General features: G+C 55.0%; 1 protein-coding gene across 1 annotated transcript; it reads right to left on the minus strand.

Moving 5' to 3' along the window:
• Positions 1-6,399: 6,399 nt before the first annotated feature.
• Positions 6,400-8,492, minus strand: HRG_11909 (endonuclease-reverse transcriptase domain-containing protein; the record flags this gene model as incomplete). The annotated part of the gene is made up of 5 exons (XM_044870379.1): positions 6,400-6,672; positions 6,756-6,978; positions 7,433-7,727; positions 7,808-7,960; positions 8,213-8,492. The coding sequence occupies 5 exons, from the start codon at positions 8,490-8,492 to the stop codon at positions 6,400-6,402; spliced, it is 1,224 nt and encodes a 407-aa protein (XP_044714521.1).
• Positions 8,493-13,399: the final 4,907 nt, after the last annotated feature.

Genomic DNA, 13,399 nt, shown 5'->3' on the forward strand with positions numbered 1-13,399 from the left:
GACGAGGGGTTTACGATCTCAAAGTTCCGTCTTGAAAGAATTCGGCTTGAAGAGGGGCTCTACCGCCGCCAATCCCCTGAAGCGCTCCAAGTCGCAAGAGAACGCGCCCGGTCCTTTTTTAACAGCCAGGCACAGATCTCTACAACTCTACAAGGACATGGCCGGAACTATCTCTATACGTATATGCGCCAGCAACATCATATTATTAGTCGTGATGCCCTATACGCAGAGTATCGAGACTTCACGCCTGAGAACGTTAGGGAACGATGGGGACGAACACGTTACACACGACGTGACTTCTCTATCCATGGCCCAGACTGGGTCTGGTCTATTGATGGCTACGACAAACTTAAGAATTGGGGTTTTGAGATCTATGCTGGTATTGACGCGTACTCACGGTATATTACGTGGTTTTACTGGGCCCAAGTTATCTATCCACCCACTTTCATTAACTGTACACCCAAAAAGTGGATTAACTGTGGCTGACGGCCGAAGGGCCGATACCGCCAATTTGTATGCACACATTCTCTACGATAAGTAGAGCCAGGTAGTAACAGTTCTCCTTCAACGATAAGGCACCCAAAATTGAAGCTATTCGTACTGCGCTTTCTATGCTGATGAGACTATTCTTTGGTGTTTACAACAGGCCTCCTTCTTCGAGTGCACTACGTGCCTGATCCGCTTCATCTAACTGTGATTCCAATTGATCCCATACATCCTCAAGGGCGGCATCGTCCGTGAGGCCAGCGACGAAGATGCAGTCTTGGGTCTCCCGCCGTACCGGCTGATCGTCATCATCAGAGACTGGCGTTTGACGCCCGGCTTGTTGATACGCCCGTTGCATCCGTGTGCCTGCCTCGTACGTATCGCCGTTTTCCTCGATGTGCCGCAGCCCTCGTTCCGTTGAAGTCATCGCGGCCGTTACCGTACCCGTCATCGCCGCTGGTGCCGTTGAGGAGGAGGCAGTCGTATAGCCTCAGCCCGCTCATGCCGTTCAGCGATCTCGTGATGTGACGGATCCCGCCGCGTTGATCTTGACCGCCGTGACTCTTCGAGGTTGAGTGAGCCCTTGGGGCGGCCCTTAGCCCTGATAACTTGTGGCTCGTATGGTGCCCGAGTAGGGCTTGTGCCCTGAGCGCTTGGATCGATCGGAATATACCAAAATGGGTCGAAGTCGTCGAGTGTAAGGGAGGTATTGGTGTTGATAGACTCGAAGATTCGATGGCAGCACGGTAGCCCTCGACTAGTAGCCCAATTACAAGGACATTGACCTGGCGGCGGTTTGGCCCGTTGACTTCGGGGTCTAGAGGATCTTGCGATGCTCATCTATTAGTAGCTTTAACGCATATGACGATACTCGCTCGCGGATCGGCATATACGGCGCCTGTAGGGAGAACGTTGATATCTTGTGGAGGTTTCGATTCTCTATCGCTGTGATCTGAGCAGCCTGATGGCCCCAGAAGCGTTCGAATCGTTGGAAAACGGTCGTCAAATCGCCCGTACAGGACCAAAGGAACTTCTTCATATGAGAGTGAAGTCCTCGACGATCGAGGTCGTTGTACGCCCGAAGTGGCGATATTGATTAACGAAACAAGATACAAACTTCTCCTTCCAAGGCGTTAGCCACGTATTGCAACAGTATTGTATAGCTGCAAGCGGGTGGCGGCCTGGTGTCTCAAATTGGCGTAAACGTTCGTTGAAGCTATTCACATCTTGTGACTTGACGATCTCGTTCCACTCTTGTAGAAACGCTTGGAATGCCGGGGCCCGTACGACTCGATTGCCGATTTTTGATGCCTTAGGAAAAATTGCTTGCATTTCGCAACGACATTCTGGTTAATATGCCACGTGCAGAGAAGGTTAGTACTGTTTTGAAGCTCGCGAAAGCTATCTAACGCCTTAAGCAACGCAGTATCTCGGTCCGTGACAGTGACCCTTGGAAATGGGATCGACTCCTTCTCGCAAAGGACTAGCAGCAACGAGATAGCCCAATAGTAATGGGACTCGGTCTCGCCGTTCAAGAAGATAGAGGCAATAGAGAACGTTTTGTTATCTCGAGTGGCCGCGCAGATATTCAATAACGGCATATTGAATCGGTTCGTCTTGTAGGTACAGTCGAGGACGAGGACATCGTGATGCTGACGCCATCGATGGAAGGTAGCACGAGGCGCGAGAAATAGCCCAGTTAGCCGGCCCTGGGGATCACGACTATCTCGATGAAAGAAGTCGGACTTATCTAGCCGGTCGTAGAGAAACTGAAGAGGCGTACGGCCAGCTAGTTCTTCCTGACGGTGCCTAGCCAAGGCGTTACTCACGTCTTGAGCCGTGATACCGGCTAAACGAGGATCGTCGTGAACCAGGTCACGAAGCTCGCCAGCAATATCGGTCGGCCGGGTATTGTTATTAAACTTCCGGATAATGTCGTCGCGATACTTCTGGATAACAAGCGCCCGGTACTTCGGAAAGACCATCGGGTCATCAACAAGGCGATGATTGTGAACATCGTGAAGATAAGAGATAGTCCAGTAACCGCGTTTTCCTTCAACGAGAGGCGAAATTCACAGTCTGTTTTCTGGGTTGCTGTATTGAGGCGACGACGAGAGATATGAGCAGCTTTATCCTTCCGATTTTCGTAGGGGCCGGCCTTGATACAACGAACAAGTGCAGACTTGCGTTGGCCAGCGTTATCCCGCTTCGATGTTCGAATGTGTAGGGCGTAGCCTCAGCCTCAACAACGGTATCGGCGGCTTCCATCGCGGCCTGGAAGGTCGGGAATAGTGTCTTCGTAAGCGACTCCATGATTCGGGCTCGTAAGGGCAGAAAACGCGGTGCGAATAGCTTCAGTTTTGATGGTATTGCTGATAGTTACGGTTACAGGATGTTGTTACGCAAGCATCACGAACTGGCCAGCTGGCCGGCCGGGAATGGGCGCACCAAAATTAGCGGCATCGGCACTGCGCCTGACCCAGCCACAGTTGATCCACTTTTTGGTGTACAGTTAATAAAAGGAGGTAGTAGTAGTAGTAGTAGTAGTATTGATTACCGTCTGGGACATCCCTATAAGGGCAAAAGACGTGCTAGGCTAGGTATAGTACAAGATGAGGGTGCTCGCCGGAAACCCGTCGCGCCTTCCTTACTTCTACTCCCCTATCTAGCAATTCTTGGACTCTGTGGCCGCTCGGATTCTCAGGTCCCTTCCCCCGTCAGCGGGTTCCGGGCACGGCGGTAAAGCCGTAATATTAGTCAGTCTTCGGTCAGAGCCGGGTGACTGAAAGCCCACGCAGTCAGCTGGGCCGTAGGCCCACGGGGAGCCTACGGGCAGAAAACATAGAAAGAGAGAATTGTACATATTAGGTTGGGGTTGCCTCGAGCTAGTGGCGGTGGCAAATCCGATCAAAGAATCCTGCCTCCGTTACTAGCCCGAGGAACCGGTCAAATCCCTTCCTAGTGCCTGGTTGATAGCCTTGCCCGCCGTGGGGCTGCCTTAGGCGGTGTCGAGTACCTACCTTCCGGCAGTAGAAGGGTGTGTCGGTGATTTTCTCCTCCCGCAGGAGCATTCGATCCGGGCCTCTTCGTGGTTAAACCTCTCGTGGTAGTCGGCGAAGTCCCCGTGCCCGCTCCTCGCAGCGAGCAGGTGATGGAGGTGCTGTCGTTTGGTGTGCAGCTCCGGGGCACCCGAGCGAGGCCTTGAGCCCTAGGCTCTTGTAGCTGCTCAGGGCCCCGCGGCCCACCAGTCCTGGAAGTCGCGCCTGGCCGCAGCCTTGGCCTGTCTCTTGATGTTCGCGTACGTCGGCGGCCTGTCCGGGCCGAGGCCCGGCAGCCCTCCTTTGCTAGCTGGTCGGCCCGCTCGTTGCCGGCGATCCCCGTATGGCCGGGGCACCAGCGCGTCCTGACGTCTCCGTGCCGAGCCGCGGCCTCAGCGAACTTCTCCGCCGCCGCTTGCGACGAGATCGATGGGCTGCCTCGTATGGCTCTTATAGCCGCAGAGTTATCAAGGCAGACGACTATCCGGCACTGCTGGTCCGGGGTCCTGGGGACCACGTGAGTGCCGCTCGAAGCCCTCGAGGGCGCCTTCCACCTCTGCGTCGTAGACCTCAGCGAGTAGGACCCGACCGCTGCCGTAGGTCACTTCGCTGGGCCTAGCCACACTGAGTACCCATGCCCGCAGGCGCCGTCTTCGCTCTGCGAGCCGTCAGTGTAGACGATGAGGGTATCTTCAGGGCATACCCGGAGCCACGAGTTGAAGTCTCTCGCCGCCTGCGTTTTGTCTACGCCCCTGTCGGGTCGGGCTGAGGGGTGCTGGGGAGAAGTCGGGGCCTCGGGCATGGGCCGTCATTTGGTGAAGACGCAGGAGTCTCGAGGCGTGCTGCTTCTGGGCCGCGCGAGGCCCGCATACCGTGCCTCTTCATTAGCTCCCGGCCAGGCGTTGGGAGGATGCTCATACGGGTGTCAAGGGTGCCGCTCATCTAGGAGCGTAGACGGACCGCGGCGCGTCTCTGAGCGTCTGCGAGGAGCAGCGTGGCAGGGGATCCCGGTCTCTCGGTGGAGGCCACAATGGGCATGGTACACCAGACGGGCGCGATGGCGCGCATCGCGACGTTTAAGGTCAGCTGGATCCTATTCTTCAGGTAGGTGATCCGCGACGGAACTAAGCGGGCAGTCCCCACACAGGCCGAAGCGCCCCGGGTACCATACATGGGCGCCGTATAAAGGATCGGGAGGACGCAGGCCGTGACCGCATGCCGTGTCGACCGGGAGGATTCCGCGCCGGGTGTTTGAGAGGTTCTGGAGGAACCCTGCGGCCGTCATCGCCTTCGCGGCCCACTTCTCCACATGCGTGCGGAATGAGAGCTTTCTGTCGTACCAGACGCCGAGCCAGCGCAGGTCCTGCTGTGGCTCCTTTCTACGGACCCGTGCCAGACCGACGGCAGGTCCCCTTTGTATCTCGGTCTCGTGAAGTGGATGACTTCTGTCTTGCCCGGGTCGAACACTACGCCATTATCGGCTCCCCACTGGATGAGCTCACCCGCGGCGCGCGTGGCCCGGGCGGCCGTCTCCTGTAGGGACCGGCCCCGGATCAGGGTGGCCACGTCATCTGCGTAGCCGAAGCGCGAGTTCGGTTCCCTATCGAGTAGATGGGCACTGTATAGAGGAGGAAGAGAATCGGGAGGCCGGGAGCCCTGTGGCAGCCCGCACGTCAGGGGGGTTGTCGGCGTCGTTATATCCTCGAGCCGTATTCTGGCCGATCTCTGCTCCATAAAGCAACCTGCCCACCGGACCAGGTTTGTTGGCCAGCCCTGTTCCCGTAGGCGTAGGAGGAGCCGGTTCCGCAGAACCGTGTCAAAGGCGCCCTGTATATCCATCGTGATTAGCGTGGCGACTTTCCCCTCGGTGAGGGCCGTCTCCGCGTCGTGGAGCAATGCTAGCGCTAGGTCGAGCGCTGAACGTTTGGGCAGGGCACCCGCATGCTGGCTGTGGATGACTCGTTGTGTGATCGCAGCCCAGGCTAGGCGCCGGGCTATTAGGCGTTCGAGTCCTTGCCGAGGCAAGCTAGAGAGAAATCGGCCTCCAGCCTCTCGGAATAGACAGGTCCCTCTTGCCAGGCTTAGGGATCATTACGACCTCTGCTGCGCGGAAACAAGCGGGGTGGTAGCCCAGGTGTAGGCAGCCTTCATATAGTCCCCTCACCGCCTCGCCGATGTGGTTCCAGACGCGACGCAGCATTCGGACCGTGATGCCGTCGATCCCCGGGGAGGTGTTGCCCGTAGAGGTGCAGGCGCATGCCGCATCCGCGAGCGTGACGCTGCAGTCGAGAGTCCTCCTGGGGCCAGCACCTCTGGGGCCCAGGGGTCCGGGATGTCGTCCGCGGCCCCGCGCCTTTCTAGGATCTCGACTCGGAGCGCGTTTGCCTTTTCCGTCTGGGTCTCGAAGACCTGGTCGCCTACCTGTATAGGCGGGGCCCGGAAAGGGCTCGGGTTCCTCGCCCCCCGCATGATCTTATAGATATCCTGGTTGCTCTCGGCGCCTTCTAGAACAGTCTGCCAGAAATGTCTCTTAGCCCGCCGTACCGCCCGGCGCAGCTCCCGCCGGGCAGTCTTGCGCACTGATCGTTCCACCATGGGGTGCCTCTCGCGTTCTTCCTGGGCCGTCGGCCCGCTGCGTCGGCCGCCTCTTGGAGTAGGCGAGACAGCGCCTCGGCCAGCCTCTCCAGGCCTCTGGGCTCAACGGCCAGCCGGGGTAGTGCTGTGGCCCCAGCCCGCACAAGTTCCTCGAATCGCTTCATTTCTTCCTCGGAGCTTACCCTTGGTCTAGCTATCGTCCTTGGGGAATCCGCCGGGGAGCGTAATGCTGATCGTGTAATGGTCCGAGCCGGTATGAAGGTGCTCTTCGATAAGCGCGTCAGCAGAGGATATTGGCAAAGGCTAGATCAATGGTATTTCCGCGGGCGTGTGTGGCCTCGCCTGGCGTGGTGAGCAGTCCGAGCCCCTTGTCGGCCGCCCACTGGGCGATGTCCTTTCCGTTCCTCGCACTCCGGGCTCCAGGCTGCCAGGAGAAATGACAGGCGTTGAAGTCGCCCGCGATGAGGCATCTCTCGGGGACGTCCTGCTGGTGGAGGAGGTAGTCGAGTGGCTCGGGTGTCTTCGCGTGTCGATAGAAGTTGATAATAAGGTGCTGTTTACCCGAGCCACAGGATATCACGCGTAGGGGCGGGGCAGAGTTGCTCTGCCCGTATATCTGGGTGGTTCCGGACATACGAGATCACTCTCGGGCCTGATCCGGTTCCCAGGCGCGTTCTGGGGCGAATGCGTGGAAGGAGCGGTGCGTCTGGGTCCTGCAGGCTCCGCCTTCTTTTCTATCCAAACGTTCGGTTCCTGGATGAGCACGACGTCGTAGTCTTCTGCTTCCGCTAGTCGTAGGGCTATGCTATGATAGGCCCCTATTTTGGCCACGTTGGCCTGGAGAACTCGGATCGTCCTCCTGTCGCGAGTTGTTAGTGTTAGGGCCTATTGTTCATAGGGGTCCAGGGATACGTTTCGTCGGCGCCTCTTCATAGGAGACTCGGATCTGTCTTCCTGTGGTGGAGGGCGTTGTGGAGTCTGGCGCCTGCGCGCTAGTGGGGGGCAGCCGCTGGGGTCGACATTGCTGCTGCTGTTGCTGCTGCTGTTGCTGCTGCTGGTCCTGTTGCTTGCCTAGGCGGGCCTCGGCAGCTCTCATGCAGGGCGACGGGGTCGGTCCTTGGGAGGGTTGGGGGGAGGCGGTCGCCGTGGCCCGTTCGAGCTCCATATTGGCTTGCCGGTATAGCTGAGAGCCGATCTTCCTTACGGCGTACTTCTCGATCTTGGAGAGCCGCACGAGTTGGCCGTGAGAGCGCCTGGGTCTGGCAGGGCACTCCTTATGGTCCGCCGGGAAGGGTCCGGAACAGTTCGCGCACCTCTCCGGCTGCTTGCAGTCGTTATCGCGATGGTCTTTCCCGCCGCATCGTCGGCAGGCTTGTTTTCGGTCGCAGGCGTAGCGGGAGTGATAATCCCAACAGGTGTCGCACTGCGCGGGCCGGGCGGTCTTGGCGATCAGTCGGGCTAGTCGGCTGGTGCCGAAGAGCCGCCATCTCCTCTGTATCGCCGCCTGAAAGGACACAATCATTGTCACAGTGGGCTGGTCGGAGCTTTCGGAGTATCTCTTAGCAATGTGCACATCAATTGGTTCGGCACCTGTCTGGAGCTTGATCTCTTCTTTGATAGCTTGGTCATAGTCCACGGCGGCCCCCCAGATATCCGTGAGCTGCCTGGGGCAGTCCGCCACAGCGTACGTGTGCCATTTCTGAAGCCTTCAACCGCCACGGCCCCGAGGCGGGCCGCCCAGTCGTCCTGCCGTTCCACAAGCAGGTCCCTCGCCTCCCGGTCTGAGGCCCGTATAGCCCATCCAGTCTTAACCCGGGCGATCTGTGGCATGCGTTCTGTCCCTAGGTTGAGAGTCTTAGCTACGTGAGCTCTGATGGCATGCCCCCTGATAGCCCCATGCTGGGGACTTGTCGTCGAGCCGCACGAAGACACGCAGGTCATCTTTAGGCGGCTGGACCGGAGGCGCCTTCCAGGGCTTCGGGCCGAGGCGTGCCGGCAGGGGGGGGCCCTTGTCTGTGCCATCCCCTTCTGGGCCATAGCGGCGTAGGTCGGTGCGGTCCCGTCTCTGCCGTGGCGGCTGTTGACATTCTGACCGGCGCGTGTGGGCGCGCCGTTGAGCGCGTCGTCCCAGTAGCTAATGAAGCCGCGCGAGAATTCCTTCGCGAAGCTGAGCGCGTGGCCCGAGTTGAACTGGGCAGCCGTCTTGTCGAAGGCGGTGCAGAATGCGCGGAAGACGGCCAGCTTTGCCTGTTGTGCTTCCATCTGGTTGGCGATAAGTCTCTCTGCCGCGTGGGCAACCGTTACTGCTGGGCCTTGAGCCTCGGGCAGGTCGTCCGGCTCGTCGGTCTCGGTTTCGTCTGCTGCGTCTCCCATTACAGCGTCTAGCTGGTCGGTGTCGGTGTGGGCATTGTCGCTGTTCGTGGAGCCGAATGGAGAGTCGTCGGGTTGCTGTGCGCGTCGTGGCAACAGTAATTCGGCAAGACCCGCGCGTGGGGCCTGCCGGAGGAGCGCTTCTCTAGCTCCTGGGGCGTTCGTGGAGTCATCGGCTCTTGTTCCTGGGGCGGCAGTCGCGCCTGGTCCGCGGGGTTGGGTGCCATCGCCGCCCTCAGCTTGCGCTGAGCGTGGTGTTAAACGCCCTTGTTAGCGGATGTGTGTTGTGTACAGCGAAGTCCTTAACAGATGGTGCCAAGAAAGTAAGAATACAAGGGTGTGTGTAATAAAAGGAGGTGTATAGATAATTGGGCCCTTTTACTGTGGGTTTTCGTCCAGTACGAGCTGGAACGTTGCAAAACAGTACCTCCACGTACTAAACCAGCGGCACGCTATGCCTCGTATCTTGCGATCGGACCATGGCAATGAGACATCCCTCTTATGCGGGATACATTATTACCTATCCGGCATGCGAACGAAGGAACAGGGCTCTGATCTCGTCCCAATTGCATTTGGAGACTGCTGGTACTTTGGCCGAAGCATTCATAACACCCGGATTGAGAGCTGGTGGCATCGGTTAGGCAGTAATCGTGCTGGGTTCTGGCGAGTAAGTATAATTTTATCCATCATCTACCCTAGTTATACTAACTCTCCATTAGCAATACTTTCAATGGCTCACCGAACATGGCTTATTTGACAGTAGCTCAAGGGCGGATCGAGTGGCAATTCTCTATATCTATATGGATACTATCCGTCAAGAGCTAGTCCAATTCGTTCATATGTGGAACAGTCATACTATTCGACATCAGCCAAATCGTCCACACGTTCGAAGCGGGCAACCTACGGTCTTATATCATCAGCTTGATTCTGCTGGTGAACAGAATTATGCCGAGGAGATACCACCGGATCGGCTTCGCATATGCACCGAGCTTTTCGATGAGGATACCACGAACCTAGACGACTACCTACCGCTTAAAACTAAAGAGATATGCGATTATTTGGTTCAATTAAGCATTGGAACTATATCTTCAAGTCCTCCGAACCCGGAATATCCATGGCTTGACGAGTACAACTCGCTCCGGACACATCTGCATCAGTATATTACTGATCAGAAGCAACCGGAAGTCACGTTACTTAGTCGCCCAGAAAATGGTCGGGACCGACTACAACAAGTCTTATCACAGTCTAATATTAGCCTAGACGATCTTGAACAGTTGAGTTTTAGGAGTGACGATGGTAATTAAAGAAAAAGCAAGTGAACGGTTAAGATTGCGATTTTACATGAGCTTGACGACGTGTAACCATTTGCTCCCTATAGTCCCGTCCGCGTTAGAGATACCATCTTCTTGAGTCTCGCCTTCCTTGATATCCTCTAAGACCTGACCTGGGCTCCCTAAATCTGACTTAAAGTCCTGTGAAAAGTCAAAATCCGCCTCAGATGCTACTTGTATCGTAGATTTATTCTCGGCCTCCTCCTTGATAGCCTCTACCTTAAACTTCTTGCTTGTATTCTTCGGCGTCGGTTTAGTCTTAGGGAGTTGCTTGCGTTTCTTCGAAGACGCACTCTCTTTTTTAACTAAAGGTTCGTTCTTGGCGCTAAGAATATGTGCGGGTTCGAAGAGGTCGTCTGGGTTGTTGTCGCTCGTAAGAGAACAAAAGATTAAAGAGTACTTAAAGGTGATGCAATCGCCTTGTTTGGGAAACCGAGCGAAAAGGTCAAGCAGGGATGTCGTCTCGTATGCTTGTGATGGATAATACGAGATCGAGCCTGGATTGTTTGCTAAGCAAGCTGATAGGAGCTTCCAGTCGCGATCGATTAAAGTCTCGTCGTTAATGGCTCTGCGAATAATCTGTTGAATCATGTCGGAATGTGACGGGAATTGCTTGGCTGGTTCGGAAAGAAACAGTGTGTAACCTTCCGTACAAGACTAGGATATCCTATGTGATACTTCTTTACAGGCAATCCTGTATTATCGATGATTCTAAAGGACGCACAATAAAAGTTCACCGTTAGATCGAAGGGCTGGAGCATTGATCGCTTTCTTGTTGCCTGCGCACTCTCAGAGCGATGGGTGTTGCCCTCGTTCGTGGCCGTAACGAGTTGACGTAATCCATTTGTAGACTTTATAGCTGGGACTGTCATCGCAGGAGCTATCTGTCGTTCTGTTTGACTATCGTCTATTGCAGTACGAGATGGGCAGCAAGCATTAATCTTGAGTGGAATAAAGCTCTTGATTCTTCTATCTAGAGAGGGAGTGTAAATGATCTTATATAGCTAGAAGAACAGTGGAAGTGAATGAATAACCCAGCTGTTGGGTTGTGGCTGTGAAAAGCGTAGGCAAAAGGAAGGTTAATTGCCTGCATTAGCCTAGGTTGACTGTGACGGTACAAGTGCACGAACAAGGTCAGGTGCGACTTGGGTAAAGTGATTGTCTACGAAGAGAGAAGGAGGTTCCTAAGGAAGACTCTGACTTTCGCTATTTACATGAATCAAAGTGAGACATTTCATAAAGTATGAAAGTCACATGATCGTTCCCTCACATTGACTGGAAGACAAAATGAGTCTTGGCTGAGTATACGGCCGAATATGCCTCGGCTGAGGGAATGGTGAATAAGCCTTGCAAAAGAAAGGTTGATGAGGCTTGTAGATATTGATGTGCCAGTGTAACAGTGCAACATGCTATACACGTCTTCCCCTGTGATCAGATGGTTGAAGGCTTGCTGGCAGAGCATTTGGCTTGTGTGCCACTGTTCTGGGTTGTTGTCATTATCAGATATCGGCAACATATCGCAAACGTGGTACGGGTTCCAGTGCAGAAGTCATTGAGCTAGCCTCGGCGAAACGTCGATGCGGCTCCGTCGACGATCAGCGCAATCAGCAGACAGCAGGCTCAAGTTATCACGTTGGCGGCATCCCTTTATTGACTGGAACAACGAACGAAGCATCACGCCAAGACGACGAGATCACGGACGGCGAAGAGCTTGTCGGGACGGAAGCTCTTCATGCAGATGGTGTGTCACTACCACTGCCCCGTCCCTGAAACCGTGCTGATGGGTATCTAGCGCCCATGGGAGGATCTGTCTACGCGTTGAAGCGCTTGGATATCATTCGCGCTCTTCTCGATGAACAACACCCAAGAGGGAAGCTCACGATACCAAACATTTATGGGTTACCCGCCTTCATTACATTTGATTGTAGTGACACGGTAGTCTTCGAGTTATTGATGAAGGGAAACAGATAATGTAATGTATTTTGCTCGACTACCTCACCTCGCCAATACGTTGTGTCCTAAAACAGACATAGCGCCATCCATTTGTCCATGGAATAATTGTCAAGTCATCAGTATTTCCAACCATTCCAACAAATTCTTTCCCATTGTAAACACGCACGCTTCCTGGGGTAGACTGATCCAAGTCGACAACTATCGCCAACAACTTGTCATCCAGGGCTGACAGGTAAAGGTCTGCGCGGGGTTCCCACGTGATAACTGAGCAGTCCTTTCCCATCTGCTACCTGATCAGCTTGGAGGGATATGTGGGAAGAAAAGGTTAGGAGATTCCCATACGTCGTCTTTGCATTTTTGGATGAGCGCATTGTCTGAACATGGCCTCTTGACATCGATGTGGTGCATAACTCCTGACGGCATGCTTCGAACACAAGCAACCTTAGGGGCCGCGCAAGAACCTAAGTATCGTTGTTTCACGTTCGCTCCTGAAAGTAGGTGTGCTGTGCGTTATCTAGGGGGCACGACGGTTTAATATTTTCGAAGAGCACAGCATCAAACAGCAAGTGGAAGACCACATGATTACCTCGGGCCGCGAACAAATTCCTGCTCCATGACCCCAAGTGGGGTAGATGGTTTGGTTCACGTGCGTGATGACGTGTGAAGAAGAGCACATAACAAAAAGCGGGACGCTGCGGAATAACATTTCGGCGAATCATTCCCCGACCAATGTAGGGCCCAATTATCTATACACCTCCTTTTATTAACTGTACACCAAAAAGTGGATCAACTGTGGCTGGGTCAGGCGCAGTGCCGATGCCGCTAATTTTGGTGCGCCCATTCCGGCCGGCCAGCTGGCCAGTTCGTGATGCTTGCGTAACAACATCCTGTAACCGTAACTATCAGCAATACCATCAAAACTGAAGCTATTCGCACCGCGTTTTCTGCCCTTACGAGCCCGAATCATGGAGTCGCTTACGAAGACACTATTCCCGACCTTCCAGGCCGCGATGGAAGCCGCCGATACCGTTGCTGAGGCTGAGGGCTACGCCCTACACATTCGAACATCGAAGCGGGATAACGCTGGCCAACGCAAGTCTGCACTTGTTCGTTGTATCAAGGCCGGCCTACGAAAATCGGAAGGATAAAGCTGCTCATATCTCTCGTCGTCGCCTCAATACAGCAACCCAGAAAACAGACTGTGAATTTCGCCTCTCGTTGAAGGAAAAACGCGGTTACTGGACTATCTCTTATCTTCACGATGTTCACAATCATCGCCTTGTTGATGACCCGATGGTCTTTCCGAAGTACCGGGCGCTTGTTATCCAGAAGTATCGCGACGACATTATCCGGAAGTTTAATAACAATACCCGGCCGACCGATATTGCTGGCGAGCTTCGTGACCTGGTTCACGACGATCCTCGTTTAGCCGGTATCACGGCTCAAGACGTGAGTAACGCCTTGGCTAGGCACCGTCAGGAAGAACTAGCTGGCCGTACGCCTCTTCAGTTTCTCTACGACCGGCTAGATAAGTCCGACTTCTTTCATCGAGATAGTCGTGATCCCCAGGGCCGGCTAACTGGGCTATTTCTCGCGCCTCGTGCTACCTTCCATCGATGGCGTCAG

The sequence above is a fragment of the Hirsutella rhossiliensis genome (genome assembly GCF_020360975.1).
Source record: "Hirsutella rhossiliensis strain HR02 chromosome Unknown scaffold00027, whole genome shotgun sequence".
Taxonomy (NCBI): domain Eukaryota; kingdom Fungi; phylum Ascomycota; class Sordariomycetes; order Hypocreales; family Ophiocordycipitaceae; genus Hirsutella; species Hirsutella rhossiliensis.